Here is a 16,607-nt window from a genome sequence, read left to right as displayed (position 1 = left end):
TTATTTTTTTTCTACAGATCCTCTGATTTTTAGGTAATATTGGTATCCTTCGAAAACACGTCTTTCATGTGCATGCATGTGATTTTCTAAGCATTTTGTGAGGAAAAAAAAATCTCATTTTTAAATATTATATAGTTTTGGTGCTTTGATTTTTTTTTTTGATGTATGAGCATATTGACTTTGTTTTTCTTTTTGGCGAATGAGCATATTGTTAAAAAAAAAAATCTCATTTTGAATATGTAGGTAGAAAAAAAAATCTTATTTTGAGTATATTAGTAAAAAAAAATCTCATTTTGAGTATATTAGTAAAAAAAAATCTCATTTTGTTGTTTTCACTTTGTTAAGATAATATATCACATGAAAACATAACATAAATATAATACAAATAAAAGAATACGAAATACAATATTAATAAATAACACGAAAAAAATATGATTTATAATTTTAATAATAATTATATATGAGTTTAACAAAATTAAAAACCATATTTCATATTTTTTTATTTATATTAATTGTTACACATAATTTTTATAAAATACATGAAATTTAGTATTTACACGATACAGATACAAAAACTTTCAATTTAATTTTTAAGTCATTATTCTATTTTCTGAATTCTTTAAATTTCTTTTTGGATTTCTCTTAGGATATTTAAAGTTAAAAAAAAAATACAATCTTATAAAGAAAAATCATATATATAAATAAACACTATCTAATTTAAGTGAACTAAATACTAAATTATATAGAATGACGAGTTTTAAAATTGTGATATGTCAAGAGTGATTGCTTCTAATTTTCTCTCTTTTGTTGGTAATAACTAATATTACCTACTTTTTAGGGAATCTGTCTTGTAGCTAATCTTAAGTGCTTACTATATTTTATTTTTCTTTCATGTAAGAAAATTTTTCTTGGTTAGGAAATGGACTCGTCTGAGGATGAGGGAAGTGGGGCAACAGGCACTCTCCCTCCTCCCCTAACTCTGCCGCGCAATGCAGTACCAAACGAATCAGAATCTGAACCTGCAAAGAAGGTTGTACGTGTCCCAATGGCCAGGAAAGGTTTTGGATCTAAAGGGCAGAAGATATCTATTCTCACAAATCACTTCAAAGTGAATGTTGGAAGTGTTGATGGACATTTCTTCCATTACAGTGTACGTAATTGCTTACTTCGCTCTGCTTCTCTTTTTTTTTTCTCATTGGTAAATAGAAATTATTGATGCAAGTTTCTTCTTCTTTTGCATTTTGGTTCAACAGGTTTCTCTTTCTTACGAAGATGGTCGCCCAGTGGATGGGAAGGGTGTTGGAAGAAAGGTGATAGATAAGTTGCATGAGACCTACAGCAGTGAGTTGGCTGGAAAGGACTTTGCATATGATGGGGAGAAGAGTTTATTTACTGTTGGTCCTCTCCCAAGTACCAAGCTTGAGTTTCCTGTTGTACTTGAGGATGTTACATCCAACAGGTTGACGTGCACTTTAGATTGATTTGAAGTATTTATGCTGCTCCCATTCATTGTCATTAATTTTTTATGTATAGAAACAATAGGAATGCAAGCGCTGATGGCTATGAAAGCCCAAAAGAGCGTGGAAGGAAGATAGTAAGACGCATGCATCAGTCAAAGACTTTTAACGTGGAGATTAGCTTTGCCGCAAAGATTCCCATGCAAGCCATTCAAAATGCTCTGTATGGACAACAATCAGAAAACTCACAACAAGCCCTGAGGGTGCTAGATATCATTTTACGGCAGCATGCTGCAAAACGGTGAGTTAAAATATGTGCCTGCATATTCTTTTCTCCACTTGTAGGTTTTGATCCCGGATATTATATTTATTCTGACATTACAATGACTTTCATGGGGGATGCCTACCCGTTCGCCAATCTTTTTTCCAAGATGATGAAAATAATTATACAAACATTGGCGGTGGTGTCCTAGGATGCAGGGGGTTCCATTCAAGTTTCAGAGCTACTCAAGGAGGCCTTTCACTGGCTATTGGTTGGAACCTTATCTCTCAGCGCTTTTGCAATTGTGTGCTTTGTATTGTTTGTTTAATTACTATTTCTCTTTGTGTTTCAGATGTATCAAATACAATGATAATTCGACCCGGTCCAGTATTGGATTTTTTACTTGACAATCAGAATATGAGAGATCCTCTCTGCCTGGACTGGAACAAGGTTATCAATAACTACATTTTTTAGCCAAGTGAATTAGAGTTCTTTGCATCAATTATTAATTATTAAACATCAATTGCTTGAAACCCTGAATAGGCTAAACAAGTGCTTAAAAATCTGAGGGTAAAAGTCAGACCATCCAATCTGGAGTACAAGATTACCGGATTGAGTGACCTTTACTGCAAAGATCAGATATACGGTTTCCTGGTCTCACAATAATGCTGTTTCTTTGATTTGTGCTAAAATGGCTACTATTTAACTTTGAGCTTTTCCTACTACCATGTTGTGTAATACTTCAGTTTAAAGTTATTATTTTTTATTTGTTGTGTACTGTGTCCATAATGCAGGTTCTCATGGAAGCAGAAGAGTACGAAGAATGAGACTGGTGAAGCTGAGACTGTGGAGATTACTGTTTATGAATATTTTGTCACCCATCGCAAGATACAGTTGGATTATTCTGCAGATTTGCGATGCATTAATGTTGGCATGCCAAATCGGCCAACATATATTCCTATGGAGGTGAATGGGTGCATTGTGGTTTTGTTTTGTTACAAGATATATGCTTAGCAACTAATTCTTGTCTATGATTTGTTGTGCACCTGTTGCAATGCCGTAGCTCTGCACTTTGGTGTCCTTGCAACGCTACACAAAAGCGCTATCCACTTTCCAAAGAGCTTCGCTAGTCAAAAAATCAAGGCAGAAGCCTCAAGAAAGACTGAGTATCTTGTCTAACGTAGGTCTATTATAAGCTTTTGACTCTAACATTCCACTTGTTCTACAACTGATGAGTGTTGCAAATTTTTGTGCAGGCTTTGCATAACAGTAATTATGGTGCGGAACCAATGCTGCGTTCATGTGGTGTTTCTATCAGCTCTAATTTCATCCAAGTGGAAGGCCGTATTCTGCCAGCTCCATGGGCAGGTTAATGATATTTATCTTTCTGAATTTTGTTTGTTTCTTTGATATTTTGTACATGTATGCTGGTTGTTGAGGGTTATTTTAATGATCCTTCTTTTAGATCTACATGCCAGTTGAGTTATCTTTTGATGACAGATAAGAGTGGGCGATGGTGAACATTTCTTGCCACGGAATGGGCGATGGAATTTCAACAATAAGGTCTATAGCTTCTTTGCTTTTGCAGCCTTCTATCTTACATATGTTTCATCTCTTGTTTCTCAACAGTTCAGTTATGCTTTCGTAGAGATTTGTGGAGCCAACTAGGATTGAAGATTGGGGTGTTGTTAACTTCTCGGCACGTTGTGATGTAAATAAACTTGTGCGGGATCTGATGAGATGCGGAGAAATGAAAGGAATTGTAAGTTTGTTGTCTAATTTTTGTACTGGTTGTATTGGTATTGTCAGTCAGCACATACAAAGTTATAGAATTCAACTTGTTGGCTCAAGTTCTTTTCCATGTCTCTTTTTCAGCGTGTAGATAGTCCATTAGGTGTGTTCACAGAGATGAATGAGAACAGACGTCTCTCTCCTTTGGGTAGAGTGGAGAAGATGTTTGATGAGCTGCAATCTAAACTTACTCATAAAACTCCACGGTTCCTTCTCTGTCTGCTGCCCGATAGGAAAATTTCCGGTCTTTATGGTGTGCACAAACGCATCTGTTCATAACATTGTCTATGCATGTTTTTCTTCAAGTCTTTTGCTTACGTTGTAAGTTCAATGAATTTTCTAAGGTCCATGGAAGCGAAAGAATCTGGGTCACTTTGGCATAGTCACTCAGTGTATGGCTCCAACTAGGTTCAATGACAAGTACCTTACGAATCTGCTTCTCAAGATCAATGCAAAGGTCTGCTTCCGTCCAATGAATTTTTTTTTTTTTTTAACTTGAGTCATTCCTCTGGTTGCGGTTCTAATCTTCTGTAGTTAAACCAGTAGGGTTATTGTTCTATTTATAATTAAACCTGCTAATATCATAATCTGCTCACAGCTCGGAGGACTGAATTCAATGTTATCAATTGAACAAACGCTTTCATTCCCTGTCGTTTCAAGTGTTCCAACTATGATCCTTGGCATGGGTGTGTCACATGGCTCTCCTGGGCAGTCCGATGTCCCGTCAATAGCTGCGGTAGGGAAGATCTTATTCCTTATCATTGGGTTTCTTGAGTTTCAATCAATTGCAAGCAGTTATAGAGATGTGAATTGGCAGTCTCTCTGTACTACAAATTTTGTGAGATTTTTTAATTGTATTTAATTGTAGGTGGTTAACTCCAGGCAGTGGCCTTCGATTTCCCGCTATAGGGCATCTGTTCGGACACAGTCACCCAAGGTTGAAATGATAGATTCACTATTCAAACGAGTGTCTGACCAGGTGGATGGAGGTCTTATGAGGTACGTTTCAATCTTAAAGTTATTTGACTAACGAAGGGACAAGTATTGGCCAAAATAAGGACATCGTTTATCCAAAAAAAGGGACAAGTTATTTGCTGAAAATTGATTTTTTATATCCTTATTATTGTTTCTCTCTTCTTGCTTGAGGCGTCATTGGGGGTGTGTTGTAATAAGAATATGTTATTCTGCTGGTAATCATTTGTGTCGTAGTATTTTAACTTTTGAGAATATAATGTTTATAGTTTGTGTACCTAACGTATTTTCTTTGATATCAGGCAGGCTGTATTGGACTTTTATAGAAGTTCAGGACAGAGAAAGCCTACTCAAATCATCATATTCAGGTTTCTTATTTTACATTTTTGCTGTTTCTCACGTTCATTCTATATAATATCAATATTCTAAATCATACATTTTGAAAGAATACATTTTTAGGTAACTCAGGGATGCAAAATTTGGTTTTCCTAGTTCTTAATTGCCACGGCTTGGTCTCTGCTTTGCAAACTCCATTTGTATTGACTTCAAGTAATGGGTGTATTTATTCTTTTAAATCATCTTTTTACTTGTGAAATGCTGTATTGATATTCAAGTATATTTGATTTGCTTAGTCTCTTCATGTTGCTTACAGATTGTACAACTTGTCCTTTAAACTTTTAATCAACCTAGCATGTTCCTTGCTGCCTGCTGTTTGAAATGCTTCAGAACATTCTCATTTTTTAGCCTTTTCTATTATCCTAATTTTCTGCTCTGGCTATATGACTTAAAATGATGTAAATCCCAGCTAATGCCCTAACTAAGATTTAGATTTCTGTTCTGTATAGTTGGGTCCTATGAATGTAACATTTCTTATGAACCATCATATCTCTTTACATATTTCTTGTAATCTAGTTTGTGGTTATTTTGCTGATCTTTCTGTTACATTTTATTCGGATGCTAATGCAATATTGCTTACTTGCTCATTATTCTTGGTTCAACTCAGGGATGGGGTTAGCGAGTCACAGTTCAACCAAGTTTTGAACACTGAACTGGGTCAAATTATTGAGGTATGCAGTAGTGCCCTTCAAAACTGAAAATTGTACATTTCTTTTTTAGTTATTCATGCAAAAAAAGTAAGAAAATTGTGCTAGTTATAAATCAGTCTTAAGATGATAGTGCTTGGGATAAAACATCTCTGGTTAACGTTTGCTTTATAGGCTTGCAAGTTTCTTGATGAGAATTGGAACCCCAAGTTTGTGGTCATTGCAGCACAAAAAAGTCATCATACAAGGTTTTTCCAGCAGGGATCTCCTGATAATGTTCTACCTGGTGAGGCTCACTCATTATTTGATGCATGTCATCTGGTACCTCTGTTATAGTTGTTAAAATCGATCTTTTTTTTTTTTTTAATTATTATGCAGGAACTGTGATAGACAACACAATTTGTCATCCACAGAACAATGACTTTTATCTATGTGCACATGCTGGAATGACTGTAAGTTTTTTCTAGAATTGTGTTTCAGTTGATGAATGGTTGTTGATTTTGCAATTTTGTCTCACTTAATTGGTCACATATTGCCAACTACATTTGTACTTGCCTTCTCTATCCAGAATTCATTGTTTGTATTTTAAGGCTGTCATGTATGTTTTGTTGTGAAAGAAAACTTACAACTGAGATTAAAGTTCCAATTGTGGTTCGTTTCCTCATCCAAGTTGTGCTCGATGCTTTTGCTGTGTCTTATGGGTATAGCCCTTCATCTTTTATTATAATGTTGCTTTGTTTTTATAATTTGTGTTTGCTGTTCAGGGAACCACAAGGCCTACCCATTATCATGTTCTCTTAGATGAGAGTGGATATTCGGTCGACGATCTGCAGGAACTTGTCCATTCTCTATCATATGTGTAAGTGTATAATCATGTGTTGTAATTTCTTCATAGATGTTTGAAGCTGTAATCACTGTTGCATTCCTTGTAATCTCTTTCTAGTGCAGGTATCAAAGAAGTACCACTGCCATATCAGTAGGTAGGTATTCTGGTTGAGCTTGTTCCCTAGTGTTTATGATATGCTTTTTCTCAAACGCCAAGTTAATTTGGTTTACCTAATGATTTTCCCACTTGATCTCCAGAGAATAGTTTGCCGTTTTTTGCTTGATTCTGTATTTCCATCTCTTAAAGGTGTTTGTTTCAATCTTACTTTGGATTGCAGTTGCTCCTATTTGCTATGCGCATTTGGCAGCTTCGCAGTTGGGGACTTTCCTGAAGTTTGATGACGCTCCTGAGACATCCTCAAGCCATAGTGGGGTGACTGCTCCTGGAACCGTACCTGTTCCGCAGCTGCCGTGGTTGAACAAGAATGTCTCCGATTCTATGTTCTTCTGCTGAGACCTTTGGACCATGTTTTCTATAGGCTTTTGGTTTTACCAACAACTGATCTGAAACTCTTTTTAAGTATATTTAACCTTTAGAGTTAGGGCTATGACAGACTTGTTCTGATGATGATGTGCTGTTCTCTGAATCATCATCCATTTTGATTATAAACTTTTTGGATGCTTAGCCCCTAACGTATCTAAAGATATGAATGCTTGACTAGGTAATTCACAGTGGCTTTTTCTGTTTGGTTTAGAGAAGTGGTTATACTACTGCCCTTTACTCTGTTCTCTTATTTACTGTTAGGCTAGGGTATCAGTTGCTTAACCAGTTAGATGTGGCTTCTGAGTAACTACTTTTGTTGGTTTCTGATGCTTAGAAAACTATACCACTTCTCTAGTATATAATGTAATGCTTTTCTGTGGCAAGAATGAGTCATATTTCTAGCTTATTTAATTTTTCAGGAAAGAGTTTGTCGGTTTTGGTAGGAAAAAAAATAGCATGCAAAAATTTATAGACAACACTTCCTGTTAAAAACGAATCTCCACTGTTTCATGTACCAAAGAAAAAAGAAACAGAAATATTTCAAAGGAGTATCCATTTCAAAACGATGGCAACCATAACAAGCAGGATCAACTTTCCAGAATGGTTTGATGCAGAGCCATTTGTCAGAGGAAAAGTTGGTGATTCTTGGAAATTAGGCAACTTTCATTCCTTTAAATCAGTAGCCGCGGCAGCTTATGAAGTAAAATGTTTTGCCTCTGAGATTGAACGCATCCTTACCTCCTTCGTAATGTTGTTGATGAAGATAGACCATTCAGTTTTTTAAACTACATCAAGATCTATGCAGACAACAGAACTTTGACGGTAATGCATTTAGGGCTTCATCCTCCCTTCAGGTAAACTATATTCAATTTTCTTCACTTACAAATGACATAATGGGGAGATTAAAGATGAAAGCACACCACACAACCTATTTCTTGTGTGACTAAGATGACTGGGTACTAATACAAAACAAAGACAAAATTCAAAAAGAGGTAAAAGAGTAAATATTTTTAGTAGAACTTACCTAGACATGAGAATCAATTAAACAATAGAAGTTAGTTGTGCAATAGTTGATCTTTCATTTCATGTAAAACAGTCATTTAATAACTTAGAAAGTTCCGAAAGAAAGTCCACCTCACTGCAACCAATTCCCAACTTCTTCCTGTCACTCAGGCAGCGCTTATGAAACTTTAGGTACCTGAATGTAAAAACAACTGAATTAGCCAACTCTGCTTTTCAAGTGCTCATTCTCATTCTCTCCATCCTTATACACCTCTCTGAGCAAGTACAAGTACATGCAGAAGGGCTCTAGCACAGACCACAAAGAAAGTATGTTTTAGGTACAACAAAAATCTGACAAAGTCTTGAAAGTTATATGTGAACTGTGCAAAAGTATACAAAAATACATACATATATTAGAGAAAAAATCCACCATCCCTTACTTCTGTTGCTTGAAATCATTTTCTTCTAACAGCTGATAACTTGGATGCTGAAAAGGTGGAAATGGCTTTGGCAAGGAACCAACTGGTGGACTGCTAGAAAGAGTTCCATGTGGTGAACAGCTCAACTTCGAAGGCGGCCTAGAGCTCTAAAAAATGCTTAGACATCCATTAGCTATGGAAAACCTTAAAGTCTAGTCAAATAAATTAGGTTTCATGTATATTTGAAACCGGCAGTAACCTGTATTCTTGCACTCAAAAGCAAGAAAAAGTACAACTATTAGAAAACAAGCCAAAAGAACCTCAGTTACTCGTGACATTTAAAATGAAGAAACGGTCACTTAGAACTAACCCATAACTATCTGGAGGAGTAGAACCAAAGAAATATCCAACCGAATTACTTGGTGGACTTTCTGATATTATTGAAATTGAGTTGTGACTGGTTCCATGATTCTTAAGTTGCTGGAGAAAATTCTCTGTTTCTGGAATGAATGTTGCTTTGAGAAACCTTTATTTTGCTTCCTTCAGGAACTTGTTCCTCCAGACTCCACAAGACTACTGCTCCCAGCAGCGTTTTCACCTATCTTTGAATTTGATACTCCCAATGCACTCCTTGGAGACCTTGGATTTCCATCTTTATTCTCATAAATAGAGTTATTCTTTCTACGACTAAATCGTTTAATTTTCAGCTCCTGTTCATAACGGTCACCAGCAAGTAATTAGATTACAGAAAAAGACGCAACTTATAAATATGTACCATAAGACAGTTTTAAATAAATTAGAAAAGCTTATCCCTTGACCTGTTCATAGAAGTAAAGACCATCATTTATCACAGAATCAAGCTCACTGGATATGGACTTTGAATCTTTCGCACCAGCTTTTGGTCCTTCACCTGTCCCACTATTCTGCACATCAGAAGAAATGAGTACGTGCCATTAAAAGAAAAACAGAACCATTCGACTGTTTAATATGAGTAAAACATGATCCAAACAAAATGCATGATCACGGTGTAACCTAAAAACAGAGAAAGAACATACCAGTCTCGATAAAAAATAAGAATATCAGAAGAAATTGGGAGAAAAGAGATGCAAGAGGAGAGGAGAGGAGTGGACCAGAATGTCCTATCTTAATGTCTCTAAATTCTAAATTATTGCTGACGTGAAGAAAATGGTTATCTTTCTATTTGCAATTGGGAAAGAACACTGCCCTCTTGAATCAGTTTAGAATGCTTCAACTGCACAACATGGAAGTATTACATTATGCACGTATATGCTTCATAAATGCAATGTCTACGAAATAACAGATTTAGATGGGGTATTATATATATATATATATATATATATATATATATATATTCTTTTTGAATTGTATTTCCTTTTATCTCAGAGTAAAGTCTGACATTCTTATCATTTTCTTATGACATCAGACAATCAATATGATACTATTGGATTGTCATGATATCAGACCAACTATCTTGAATTAGCAAGTAAATGCATAAACCTAGAAGTTAGAAGATCCCAAGAAGCTATTGCAACGACCCAATCTTTAAACATGAAATATAACAATAACAATTAACAAGGCATAAAATAAATTCATACAAAGCAGTACCACATTACCTGGGTAACAATCACAAGTCTCTGAACATCCTGATCGTTGATAATCATCTCGTCATCTTCATCATCCATTCTGAACAAAAAATGCCATTCAGAATTGAAGGGAAGGTTATTAGCATCTAGGTGTTTAAAACATGCCTTTAAACAGAAAGCAGAAATTTCCCTAACTCAACAATAAATGAGATGCTGTGCGAATTAAATATAAAAACAATCTAGTACCTTTTAAGTGCTGAGAGAGTCCTTAGTGTTTTTTGCTTGAGCTCTAGCTCTTCATCAAGCATAAATGTGTGTGCGAAATCATTTGATAGGTCAGCAACATTTTGTGTTGTTACATCTGATAATAATTTCACACTTTCAGCTTTATGGTCAGTAAACCTTACAGACTCAACTCTTTGTAACTCTTCGACATCTGAGAATTTAATGTGGGAATCAGCAATTAATTTCCTGTTCAAGTCATCATTTCCACCATAAAATGCTCATTTCTCACCATTTAATAGACCTTGCGCAACTGCATGTTTTCTATTATTTTTACGTGTTACTTCCATAGGATTGCCCACAGCTGAAACATGCTCCAAGCTCCCACCATGCAATGTAAATTTATCATTTTCTTCAGAAGTGTTCCTTGAATTATCTTCATTCACATCACCATTTCCACATGAATCAGTGGCATTCTCTTCAAGTTGGTACGTAGTAGCCTGAGGTTCTGCTGACAATGTTGTCTTTGAACTAGCTGGAATCCAATTGGACCACTCATCACGTCTCCGTATCTTGTCACCCTATAATATCAATTACCAAGTAAAGACAAGGCCATCGAAGCAGAGAACAGCATCAGAAAAGGGGTGTCACTTGCCAATGTACCACAAAACAATTACAGATTATCAACATAAGTCTGTCCCCTCGAATTTAATTGATACAGATGACAGAACACACATTAAAACCTTAAGGTATGCATACCAGCAAAAACACCACCATTAGAAACTTGTTAAAAAGAGACTTCTTGACAAAACTATTATGAATTTGGTAAAATCATACATATACCGTAGATGTAATAAAATAACATTATTATTATTTACGTTTAAAAATTGGTTGACATTTGGCTCAGTCAATTGATGCATTGATACATACTACTTTATTGAAAGAACATGTTCAAATTTTCTTTCCATGAATAAAAAAAAGTCGGTAAGTGTCACAAACCCATTAGGCTTCTTAATTGGATAGAATATTTAATCAATATTAATTTTAAACTCATGTTATACATGGGGCAAGCAATTGTTTTATATTTTTTCTTACAAATACTATTATTACTCATAAAAAATTAGCATGTTTATTTTAAAAACACTATACTATTAATAAAAATTTATATTCCCATTATCATATTTAGCTAAAAATCTAATTTTAATAATATGAGTAGTAAATATATGTGCAATAGTATTCTAAAAAAATTCATTCTAATGATAAATAGACCTAATAATTTAATATGCAAATTTAACATTTTTATCATAAAATTATAATTTAACAGATAAGACTGAATTCTTTTTTATTTTTGACTTCTAACAAAATAACACATATATTTTGGAAAGGACTAAAAGTAAAGTAATTATTATGTATTAATGCATATACCATTTTTATTCTATTAGTGATTTCAATTAAGTTATTTGTGTTTTAAGTACTTTAAAATTCTAAATGGTATTACATGTTTTTATATCTTATAAGAAACCAAATTTTTTGGAAATTTTTAAAAATTTCAAAAACCCTTTTAAATAATATTTTAAAAGAAATAAATATGAAAACCTATGATATACAAGTAATGATTATTAATGTGGTTCATGAATTAATTGTTTATGACTCATCAAACATATTAGGATTATTAATCATCAAGCAAGTTATGAGAAAATATTTGTTAACCCTCACAATAAATTTCTTAAAACTAGTATTCCATATCATTCATTTTAGTAAAATTTTTCTTAACCCTATAGTTAAAAACTTTTTTTGAAGAATAAATTAGTAAAAAAACAAACTCCTATGTTATAAAGAGAGTTTAACCAACAGCAATAAAAGTTCCCAAAATGAGGTCATAAACTCAAACTCAAATTATTAAAAAAAAAAAAAGAAAAAAGCTAAAAGCTTACTCGGTGACGATCCCTGTATGAAAATAGTTTAAGATTAGGTAATAGCTGTTAGTTTTTTAAAAGAAATTCTAATCTTGATAAAGCTCTTCTACTTTTTTCTATAAATAATGTTCTAATGAACAAAAGCAAAAGCACCGAGAAATTAGAGGAAATCACAAAGAAAAATCGAGCAAAAACCACCCCACTAGCAAAATCCAAGCAAACTCCAGCAAGTCCTTTGTACCAAGTCTTCATACCCATTCACCAATCACCAAAAATCATACCACCTTCATCACCCCACACACCAAGTACACTGTCACCACCACAAGAACTAATTGAGAGCCCTCCCATGTCAATTCCATTCAACTTCAATTCCCTCAATAAAGTCACAAAGCACTAACACATATAACCACTAGAATACCTATTGTCACCACTTTCTCTAAACCATTGGAAATAACCCATATCACAAAAGTTGGTTGCGACAGTCCACAACAGTTCTAGCTGAAACCTCATGCCCTTATAAGCATCAATTCCACCCACCATCGAATCTCTCTTCTACCACCATAAACCTACCAATAATTTCAGCAAATATGCATAATACCAACCACAATACATGAGAGCAAACACAAAACCACAACAAACCAAACATTGATACCGGTAAAATCATCACAGGATTCAGCAATGATACGTATAATCATAGAACCCATAATAGGCAAGAAGAACACCAGAGACAGAAAAGGTGCAGCAATAGTTGTTGGCAGCGGTCAAGTTGAGATTTTACAGATCAAAAATGATAAAAGTGCAGAGTAAGGGATGGAGATAAGCATATCTAAAAATCAACGTGATCGCACAGTAAAAGAAAATTGAACCAGGCCGCGGCTTCAACTACAATCTAGGCGATTTTTTATGTTTTCAAAGGAAACTAATTTCAAAAAAAGGGAGAGAAGGCCCGAAGGAGCTTGTGGAGATCTTTTGGAACGATTCCAGTGACGGTGAGTGGCAACCAATGGCGGTGTGCGATGATGATAGCAACAGACAGCCACCAATTTTTGCATTTGGCTTGAAGCTTGGCTTTGTTCATCTGGGAACTTAGAGTGAGAAAGATATATATATATTTTTTTGAGGAAAATGGAAAATTTTTAACTTTTAAATTGACTTTAATCATTACGTTTTAAATAGTCAAGACCTGCGCGTTTGCCATTAACTCGACCCGAAACCCGCATGAGAAACCAAAAACCCTAAAGTCTAGTATTTAGCTAAGCTGCTAAATCGAGCCATGAGCGAAGCCGAGTTGATTTTTTCTTCTAAAATGAGCCAAGCTGTCAAGTCGTATTCTAAAGCCGAGCCAGAAACTTTTCTTTGGTATTGTTTTGGTATTTTTACCTTTTATTTTATTTTTTATTTTATGTGTTTGTTGTGTTAGATAAGAATGTGAAAAATAAAAAAATAAAACCTTACCAATATGTTATAGGGTTTTAAAATAAATAATTAATAATTACTAATTTTAAAATTTTAAAATTTTAAAAAATAACTCTTACCAACATATTAGAAGATTAAAATTTTTTGAAAAAATGAATTTTGCATAAATAAGCCTTACCGACATATTAAAAAATTTGTAATTTTTTAAATAAGGTTTTACCAACATATTAAAAACTTTTTTAAATTTTTGACAAAAATTAAAATTTAAAAAAAAATAATTTTCATAAAATCTTACCAACATATTGAAGGATAATTTTTGATAAAAAATCTTACCAACATATTGGAAGATATTTTTGAAAATAAAATATTTTTATAAAATTAGATTTTGAATCTTTAATGATGGAGTTACTAAAAGCATTGCAAATAACAATCTCTATGTAAATTCTTAGATAAAAAACTCTTTCTAAATTTTACCAAATTATTGAAGAATTAGAAAAAGATTTTCAATATCAAGATTCTCAAAATCTCACATATTATAAATAAAATTTTTTATAAAATATTAATAAATCCGATGATTAAGCATCTTTTAAGCGTAACAAATAGTTTCTTTGAATACTCTCAAAGTAAGGGAATGTCCTAAAATTATTACCAACATATTTGAGTAATTTTAAGATAATTTTCAATAACTAATTATTTGATAAGATTTTTACGATTTTGGATAACAGGAGATCAAATTGGTACCATCATTTGGATGGTTGTTACAGGGTGCTATAACCTTCCCTATACGTAACCAAACTCCCGAATCTAATCTTGGTTTTATAGACATAATTTATCTTTTAAAAATATCTGAGTCAAACTTAGAACATCTTTTTAAAATGAAACAAATTCGATTAAGTGACCAATCACACTTAAATGAAAAATATTGGTGATGACTCTTTGAAATAAAGTCTAACAGTAGGTTTACTGATCTATACGTTATAATAATTATTAACGTGATTTATGAATTAATTGGTTGTAATTCATCAAACATATTAGGATTATTAAATTATCAAGCAAGTTAAGAGAAAATATTTGTTAACCCCCATAAAAAGTTTCCTAAAACTTGTATTCCATATCATTCATTTCTATAAAATTTTTCTTAACCATATAATCAAAAACATTTTTTAAATAGTACATTAGTAAAAAAAACAAACTCCTATATTATTAAGATAGTTTCACCAACAGCAATAAGAGTTCCTAAAAGGAGGTCACAAACTTGAACTCAAATTAGCATAACAAAATTATCGACAAAAAAAATATTAAAAGATAATTTTTGATAAAAAATCTTACCAACATATTGGAAGATATTTTTTAAAATAAAATATTTTTATAAAAATTAGATTTTGAATCTTTAATTATGGAGTTACTAAAAGCATTGCAAATAACAATCTCTATGTAAATTCTTAAATAAAAAATTCTTTCTAAATTTTACCAAATTATTGAAGAATTAGAAAAAGATTTTCAATATCAAGATTCTCAAAATCTCACATATTATAAATAAAAGTTTTTATAAAATATTAATAAATCTAATGATTAAGCTTTTTTAAAACGTAACAAATAGTCTCTTTGAATACTCTTGAAGTAAGGGAATGACCTAAAATTATTACCAACATATTGGAGTAATTTTAAGATAATTTTCAATAACTAATTATTTGGTAAGATTTTTACGGTTTTGGATAACAGGAGATCAAATGGTACCATCATTTGGATGGTTGTTACAGGGTGCTATAACCTTCCCTACACGTAACCAAACTTCCGGATCTAATCTTGGCTTTATAGACATGAATCTATCTTTTAAAAATATATGAGTCAAACTTAGAACATCTCTTTAAAATAAAACAGATTCAATTAAGTGATCAATCACACTTAAAAAAAAAATATTGGTGGTAACTCTTTGAAATAAAGTCTAATGGTAGGTCTACTAATCTATACGTTATGATAATTATTAATGTGATTTATGAATTAATTGGTTGTAATTCATTAAACATATTAGGATTATTAAATTATCAAGCAAGTTAAGAGAAAATATTTGTTAACCCTTATAAAAAGTTTTCTAAAACTTGTATTCCATATCATTCATTTCTATAAATTTTTTCTTAACCATATAATTAAAAACTTTTTTTAAAGAGTACATTAGTAAAAAAACAAACTCCTATATTATTAAGATAGTTTCACCAACAGCAATAAGAGTTCATAAAAAGAGGTCACAAACTTGAACTCAAATTACCATAATAAAATTATCAACAAAAAAAATATTAACATAAGTGAAAATAATCAACATATTACATTTAAAATATGCTACATATGTAGTTGATTCATACAAAATAAATTAAAATCATTTTGATAGAAGTGAAGGTGTAAGCATGCATGCATGCTATGCACAAAATATTATACTAATATATTTTAAACATAGATAGCAACTTTTTTCATCTATACACCTAAATCCCTAAAATAACTATAAATATATTTGAATTTTCAAGAATCAAGATAATAATTAGTAGTTGAAAAAATAATAAAAATAGTAATTAGAAAGAAAACACTTAACTTTAGAACAATTGATTTTCCATAAAGGTTGAGTGAGGCCCCATTCAATAACCAATTGTAAAAAAAATCAAACCAAATAGATTCAAAACTCATATTTATGAAATTTATTATGATAATACAAAAAATATTTTAATTCTAAAGCAAAATGTATATTCCAAACTTAAAAAGTCTCTTCTCAAAATGTTTTTTAAATAAATTATTATACAACTATGATAAAACATGCCTATGAAAGATTTTAATACAAGAAAGAAAAAACAACAGTAACCAAAATAATATAGAGATAAACATAAAATGATAACAACTTTAATAATAATTAACTTTATTAACTTTTGTGTATTTAATCTATCTATATATAACATTATAAAAAAAAATGACTACCTGTACTCTATGACAAAAAGGGTTTCACCAATTAAAAAAAATGTAATGATGCAATCTATTTCTTAAGAATCCTCAAAAAAAAAAAAAAACTCTTATATCGGATGGGTTTTGGAAATTAATTATCAAGTGATTTGTAACTTTTGAATGGTTCATTTATTAAAATAAAATTAATA

General features: G+C 32.3%; 2 protein-coding genes across 5 annotated transcripts; one reads left to right on the top strand and one right to left on the bottom strand.

The window, feature by feature from the left end:
• The first annotated feature begins 919 nt into the window (after nt 1-919).
• On the top strand, nt 920-6,864 carry LOC149518335 (protein argonaute 4-like). Its single transcript, XM_089763311.1, has 22 exons — nt 920-1,150; nt 1,254-1,459; nt 1,534-1,757; nt 1,853-1,990; nt 2,072-2,169; nt 2,263-2,373; nt 2,527-2,685; nt 2,783-2,899; nt 2,976-3,083; nt 3,220-3,282; nt 3,368-3,481; nt 3,595-3,763; nt 3,855-3,967; nt 4,109-4,246; nt 4,379-4,509; nt 4,785-4,850; nt 5,486-5,549; nt 5,700-5,811; nt 5,904-5,977; nt 6,290-6,384; nt 6,474-6,505; nt 6,689-6,864. The coding sequence occupies exons 1-22, from the start codon at nt 920-922 to the stop codon at nt 6,862-6,864; spliced, it is 2,739 nt and encodes a 912-aa protein (XP_089619437.1).
• Nucleotides 6,865-7,359: 495 nt separating this feature from the next.
• LOC111285199 (la-related protein 1A-like) lies at nt 7,360-13,125 on the bottom strand. 4 transcript variants are annotated; one of them, XR_016342688.1, is made up of 6 exons: nt 10,434-13,125; nt 10,166-10,355; nt 9,950-10,019; nt 9,134-9,238; nt 8,305-9,025; nt 7,360-8,092 (listed from the first exon to the last, which is right to left on the bottom strand). XR_016342688.1 is itself a non-coding variant. In XM_089761817.1 (5 exons), exons 1-5 carry the CDS (start codon nt 10,489-10,491, stop codon nt 8,858-8,860), a joined length of 591 nt encoding a protein of 196 aa, XP_089617943.1. In that variant the 5' UTR covers nt 10,492-13,125; the 3' UTR covers nt 7,360-8,857. The 4 variants fall into 4 exon arrangements, 1 of the variants encoding a protein (XP_089617943.1); XR_016342689.1 differs by having other exon boundaries at nt 8,337-9,025; XR_016342690.1 differs by having other exon boundaries at nt 7,360-8,574; nt 8,686-9,025.
• Between the last annotated feature and the right edge of the window lie 3,482 nt (nt 13,126-16,607).

This window comes from Durio zibethinus, chromosome 6 (genome assembly GCF_047325235.1).
Source record: "Durio zibethinus cultivar Kanyao isolate XHJ-2024 chromosome 6, ASM4732523v1, whole genome shotgun sequence".
Classification (NCBI taxonomy): Eukaryota; Viridiplantae; Streptophyta; class Magnoliopsida; order Malvales; family Malvaceae; genus Durio; species Durio zibethinus.
Note: the sequence above shows the minus strand (reverse complement) of the source record. Positions and strands in the feature narration are given on the sequence as shown.